The sequence below is a fragment of the Parambassis ranga genome, chromosome 21, assembly GCF_900634625.1.
Source record: "Parambassis ranga chromosome 21, fParRan2.1, whole genome shotgun sequence".
Lineage (NCBI taxonomy): Eukaryota > Metazoa > Chordata > Actinopteri > Ambassidae > Parambassis > Parambassis ranga.
This window is the reverse complement of record NC_041041.1, coordinates 11884106-11890893: the sequence shown is the minus strand read 5'-3', so window position 1 is coordinate 11890893 and position 6788 is coordinate 11884106. Positions and strand designations below refer to the sequence as shown.

At 41.3% G+C, this 6788-nt stretch overlaps 1 protein-coding gene across 1 annotated transcript; it reads left to right on the top strand.

The window, feature by feature from the left end:
• The first annotated feature begins 432 nt into the window (after window positions 1-432).
• Window positions 433-5194, top strand: dlx1a (distal-less homeobox 1a). The gene is made up of 5 exons (XM_028393442.1): window positions 433-539; window positions 1754-1961; window positions 2753-3345; window positions 3637-3836; window positions 4069-5194. The coding sequence occupies exons 3-5, from the start codon at window positions 3036-3038 to the stop codon at window positions 4318-4320; spliced, it is 762 nt and encodes a 253-aa protein (XP_028249243.1). The 5' UTR covers window positions 433-539; window positions 1754-1961; window positions 2753-3035; the 3' UTR covers window positions 4321-5194.
• Window positions 5195-6788: the final 1594 nt, after the last annotated feature.

Sequence of the window (6788 nt, the reverse complement as noted above, 5' to 3'; positions counted from 1 at the left end):
CTTGTTTCTCAGATACTATGATTCACATTTTTGTTTACGCGTCCCTCGGTAAACAAAATCAATTCACATTTTGATGCCACATTGAACATGAAAATAGACATTGAATCGAGTTAATTGTAGTACATCTCGTTTGCGTTCATTGACGCTGCAAATTACAGGATGGCAGCGAGCAAAGCAAAGCCAGAGAAGAAGCAGAACAAAAGGCACTTTCACTTGTTTGATCCGCTGCCTTTAAAAACCTGAAATACAACCTTCGTTTTAGTGACATTTGCTGCTGGATGTGTTTCACCGAATCACACGTGGATGTGTTGCTGAGGTGATGCGGTGATAATGTCTGTGTGCAGGTGAGAAAGTCAACATCATTTTTTTATATTATTTTTAGATACAAAATAATGTCACATAACTGATATAGGCCTGCATCAGACAATAAAAGATACAACTGAGTGAATATTTTCTTTATTGTTTCAGTGGAAGGTTTGAATGCAGTCGCCATCATGAAGGCTGAAGCTGCAAAAATGCATCATCGTGTGACACATAAGGTGAAAATAAGCTTTTTGTTTCCATCATAAGGAAAGAAAATGTAAGAAGTCTCATTTCCCTGCGCTTGCAGTGACAGTAATTAATCATCGCTGGCATGCGTGAGGCTGCAGGGTGCACTGAGGGGGCCCTGAGACTCCACACAGCATGTGGACACACAGTTTACCAATGCACCGCGGTTGGGATAATATTTGGTGGCTGTTAAAAAGTGGGTTGGTGTGGCAGTTGAGAAGGGCTTTCTATCACCGGACTGAAATGAAGTCTGTGACATCTTGGCCCGTCTCTCCCTCCACCTCCACCTCTCTCTCTCCTCTCCCTCTCTCTGTCTCTCCACCTCTGCACTAACCCTCAGGTGAAGAGCAGCAGGTGTTAAAACACCCTCAGCCACAGAGCTACTCACTCCTAATGAGTCCTGCCTCCGCGCTCCATCCATGCATGGAGGACTTTATTTTTAGTGTGGCTAGTTAGAGCCCTCGCTGCCACTATATAGTGCAGGAAGAACCGCTGTGGCCTGCGCTGCCCTCCTGCCAGCGAGTGCAGGAGTCAAATTATTAATGAAAGTTGTAATATTATCACACGGAAGCCTCGTCCTATATGTCACCAAAAATCCCTCAAATAAATGCATTTATAGGTTCTGAGCAATGAATTTGTGTACTTTCAATTTGACTTCAAATCTCTCATTATTATTGTTATCATTATTATTAGTAGTACACTCCTGCTATTATTTTACATTTTCTGCAAATTCTGCCTTTATTCTGTTAATGGTTTTGCTCACAGCCGTCGTGTAGATACTATAATCGTGGGAAAATAATGACAGTTATCAGTCGCACCCACCAAGTACCCATAAAAATCTGTCCTCTGTTCTGGAAGATGATAATTATTGGTTGTACTACCATTATCATTGTCGTTGTTGATAGAGGAAATCTTGAAGCATTTTTCGAAAGTAATTCCAGAGAAATCACTTCAAATTGGCCTATTTTAGAGGGACAAGGGACCAGCTTTCGTTATATAGCCTAATATTTCACAGAAATCTTTAAATCCAGGCATCCGCAGCCGCCTGGCACACTGTGGCACTCACAGGCGCGCTCCGTGATGTCAGCGCCTGCATCCCTGATAACACATTTTGCTAACTTGCTAGTTCTGTTTTGAGTTCAATTATGTAATTACACTGATAATCACAGTGACGGAATTTAACTGCCTTTAATTTGTAATTCAGGTGGAGATGGAGGGACCGCGGATGGAGCAGCCAGGCTGTGTTTCAGCTCTGCACAGACACCAGAGGAGGTGCAGCCTGCAAATGAATCCTAATAAAATGAAGAGCTGCTGGATACTTTCGCCTTCTTTCACTAAGTGCATCCCGCGGAGCCTTCCTGACCCCGGATGGCGCGGATTTATCTGCTTCTCCTCCGTCACATGATCTTTAAGTAAGTGGACAGACGTTGCTTTTTTAGCTGCTGATTGAAATTAACACGTTACAGAAAGATATTATAAGGTTGAACTCCTGCTGCATTTTTTTGTTCCTTCCAGTTTTGTCAGATCACTTTAATCAAATGTCCATGGATAATTATTTTTGTTAGGGCTGTGGGAGGATGACCGCACCCCCCATCCTCCTGTTAGATTCATAGGTGGCGGCGTTAAACAAAAATGTGATGGTGTAAAGCCGTTTGGAGACGCGATAAGAAATGTGTTAAAAAGCAGGCAAAGCTGCAGCTAAAAAAATCACCACTTCCACATTACTGTCAAAAAAGGACGCTTATTTTAGCATGTTGTAAAATGGTGGCTACAGTCAGATTATTGCTTTGGTCTGTGTTGTTCTTTAAAGCATCAATAGGCCTATAGCTGAGGCAGGAAAGCTCCTTACTTCATACCCACATGCTGCCAGGTGTAACTGAGACCCCAAGTCACTCCAACTGTTAAATACATGACTAATTACAGACCTACTTATGAAAATTGAACGGCAGTGTTATGCTAATATGCCTTCCTCCTGATGGAGCATTAATCAAAAAAAGCTTTAATCAGACTGGCCTGCACACAGAGCAGCTCCAGCACGGATGGGAATCTTATTTAACTGCATTAGACGGATGGTTTTTTAATACTAGTATCACTGCTACAAATAATAATAATATAATAATATAATAATCTTAATAATAATATAGTGAATCTTGACATGTCAACAGGAAATCTGAGGTTTTGTGGTTTTCCTTGACTTTATCAGGTTCTTCGGACCCAGCCCCACCGTCACCAATCGGCTTCCCTCTTGGAGAGAGTGGACCAATCAGCGACCGTCTTTGATGAATATTCATGAGTCCGAGATTCAAACCTTTGAGCGAGTTTGTCTTGGTCCACAGCATCATTCCTAGGACTTTTCACAGGCACAAACTACATTTTCTTATGAATGGAAAGAGAAAAAATCAGTTCGGCTTAAATTGGGACCCATCCTTCACTGAGATCATAGAAGGAAAACAACAAAAGCGAGACAAGGGGAACCGCCAGAAGAGATGACAATGACTACGATCCCAGAAAGTCTTAATAGCCCTGCCTCAGGAAAAACCGTTTTCATGGAGTTTGGACCCCCGAGTCAACAAATGTCGCCGTCCTCCATGTCTCATGGACATTATCCCATGCACTGTTTACATTCTGCAGGTCACACACAACACGACAGCTACAGTCCAGCCTCATCGTTTCCCAGATCTTTGGGTTATCCATACGTAAACTCCGTCGGCAGCCATTCCACCAGTCCATATCTCAGTACAGTACAGACTTACCAAAACAGCTCGGGACTCACACAGACGCGGTTAGAGGACGCAGGTAAGTGCGCACAGCAGCATTTTTGGATCTAAAATATTACTGTGTTTCTGTGATGGTATGGCATTCCGCTAGATACAGTCTTCACTGCATGGAAAAGACAACCAAGATGTGGAATTAGGCTTGGTAATTATTTATTGCGTAACGCTATAAACAATGTATGCAATTAAGGGTAATTATACCTAAAGTACAGCCTGTAAAACTTGCGCTGGAGTATTCATTGCTGCGCAGCACTGTTGGCTACAACTGCCTCCTCACTTTTTCCCTCTCTGTGCTCTCCGCTCTCTCTACCAGCGCCAGAAACAGAGAAAAACACCGTGGTCGAAGGCGGAGAGGTGCGATTCAACGGGAAAGGAAAAAAGATTAGAAAACCAAGGACTATTTATTCCAGTTTACAACTTCAAGCTCTGAACAGGAGATTTCAACAAACTCAATATTTGGCATTACCGGAGAGAGCAGAGCTGGCAGCGTCGCTGGGTCTCACTCAGACACAGGCAAGACCATGAACCTCACACAAAAGCATTATGGAATATTGTTATGATTATTGTTATTATTATTATTATTATTATTATTATTATTGTGATTGGTATTATTATTAATATTATGCTGTTGTATCCCACCTTAAATCGTGCGTAAAACGTGCGTAAAACGTGCGTAATTGTTTAGTTCACTGTCTCTTGACACTATTTATTTATGTCCTCTAAAATTACATCTTTATCTCCACAGGTAAAAATTTGGTTTCAGAATAAAAGGTCCAAGTTCAAGAAATTGATGAAGCAAGGCGGTGGTACAATTGACACCAGCGCTTTAGCCACTGGCCGTGGACTTTCGAGCGGTTCTCCCTCGGTGGCACCTGTCTGGAGCTCACCGACCAGCGTGAAGACTTCAGTAGGCACAACCGGATCCTATATCCCCAGCTACACCTCATGGTATCCAACCACACACCAAGAGTCTATGCAACAATCACAGCTCATGTGAACAAAGATTTCAGTATCAGGATGGTGAAAGGCCCTGCAGCCGCCGAGCGCGGCTCAACAGTGATAATGCACAACAACAATCCCGGAGTTTGCTGCCGCATCCCGTCCGCTGAAACACAGAGGCCTCCTCATGTCGGACATGACGACAAGCAGAAATGAAGACGAAAGAAGCAGGGAAAGAAGAAGAATAAAAAGAAGACAGCTGAGGAGGTGAAAAGGCACACAATGCGCCCAGGGGCAACAAGACCGCGACAGCGGAAATCGAATACAAAAGGATCCTTTTTGGCTGCTGTTGATCACTTTTATGTCCGTTTTTATTTTGATTTTTTAACTCTTATTTGTGTGAAGAGTTCTGTTGTTGAGCTGTTGGCTACATGTTTATTAGAAAATACGTGTCGGTTGACGCCCTCGGGCCGAGATGATGCGTTCATCGACAGTTGAAGGCTAATTAGGCCACATCAGTGTTCCTTTAACCAGACTATTCATTCCGAGTCCCATCCGGCCATTACGCTTACAGCAACATACTTTGCAGAGCCTCAAGTCGCTACTATGTTGTTTATATGTGTTTGTTATTTAAGTTAAATTATTCAGACTAGTTTTTTCCTTTAAGGTCAGTCTGTGTTCATTTTATACGCGTGTTTGAACAAAAACACTGTGTTGTTACTGCTGCACTAACGCAAGCAAAGCTTTTCTATGCCGTGGCCCGATGTTATGTGAAAAATGTTAAAGGCCTGACAGTTTGCTGCTTCAGAAAAACATACCGTGAGGGTGAGCAGCTCATCTGTCAGTGTGTTTTGTACATAATTTTCAGATTTGTTTTTGTGCTGTACTGGATACGCTGTGAAACAGGGTTTTAGGCTTTGTGTATTCGTCCAAGTGTGTTTAGTCAACATAGAAAATATTTAGTTTTGTATTGATCACTTTAATTTATTGATCTGTTTCTGAAGTTTATGTACATAATGTGCAAAGTTTCAAAAGCAGTAAAATATGATTTAAATTATGTCAAGAAACGGTGTCTGATTCCAGCCCCCCCCCCCCTCTCCTCCTCCACCTCCACCACCTCCTCCTCTCCACCCACCAAAGGCTTCAGCGTCGTGCAGGTTTAATGTGAGCTGACACAAAGCAGTATCATGTTGGCTATTGTAGCAGACGCCATGTGAGTGTGTGGACTGCAAAAGGCACCTCGTTTAGATTTATGGTCATGTTTAACATTTGGGCTGCTGCTGCTCACCGACTGCAGATGTTGAGCCTCGGTGGCCTAAATAAAAAAAAAATGACCAGAGATTTAAATTGTTAATTGAGCCATGTTTTAAACGTCAATTTTAAAAAAAGAATTTGTGGAAAAAAATCGATGAAAATCCAAAGTAAATTCTTCACCCGATACAAACTGTATCAATTATTTTTATCGCTTTGATCCGCTGCGGTGCAGGAGGTCCGGCTTCATTAAAGAGCATCGTTCATTTCTTTTCATCCATTCTTAAAGATAATCTCCTTTTCTATTTGCTTTCGTCAATCCCTCTTTTCTGTCATGAGAGAGATCAATTGTGTGTGTTAAGTGAATAATCGTGCATGCAGGAGCAGGTGCTGCAAAAAAAAAGTCTGGATGAAGAAGCGCAGGGAAGAACGGAGCAGATCAGCGGGAGGGAAAAGTTCAGACTGAATGAACAGAAATAGTTTTTACATTTGCAAAAAAAGTAAAGTAGATTTTAAGTTTGCATTTAGGACCATTGTTCTCATAGCACTAACACGGTTAAAAAACAAACACACACCGGCCAGGTGTGTTCACCTTTCCATTCAAACAGCATTTATGTGCAAAATAGGTTTTTTATAGCAACAATTAAAACAGAAAAAAAACGACAACAAAAAGACCAAACCTGTAAAACACACATATTTATTTAATGTGTGTGTGTCTGATTAGAAAAAATGGCAGAGCGCGTTTTGTCCTCTCTCCTTTTCCAGCTCTCTGTCTCTTTGAATTAAAAAAAAAACTTTTTTTGTTTTTGTAATTATAATCATATCTTGATGTAATTTGTACATCACATTTAAAAGTGTCTAAACCCAAAAATCAAAAGAAAAAGCCATCAAAACTTAATTTAAATTATGATCAATAATAATAATAAATTAAACAAACACTTAAAAAGATGCTCTGACCTCATTTACTGTCTGTTCTTTTGTCCTCTGTCACCATTGTTGTATTAAATTAAAAAAAACGTATACATATAGAGACCATTGTGAAGAGGCTTGCATTCAGAATGACTGTGTGTATATTTCGATACCATTAAAGAAAAAAGGCAGCGCTGCAGTATAAGGAACATGAAAATCTGCCTACCTAGCCCTAGAAAGGCGCAGCTGCACATCCAAGAGGGTCAGTGTTATTTCGCTGTATTCTCCCCTTGATTATACGAGCTGAGCCCATCAAACCCTGGCATAATTACAGTCATTTCGCCCTTATTTATTCTAATGCAGTTT

Excerpts from the sequence above, each read along its gene's own strand:
- dlx1a (XM_028393442.1), top strand. The coding sequence starts at position 3,036 with ATGACAATGACTACGATCCCAGAAAGTCTTAATAGCCCTGCCTCAGGA. Across the intron at positions 3,346-3,636 it reads GACGCGGTTAGAGGACGCAG|CGCCAGAAACAGAGAAAAAC; the intron begins GTAAGTGCGCAC and ends TCTCTCTACCAG. Across the intron at positions 3,837-4,068 it reads TGGGTCTCACTCAGACACAG|GTAAAAATTTGGTTTCAGAA; the intron begins GCAAGACCATGA and ends TTATCTCCACAG.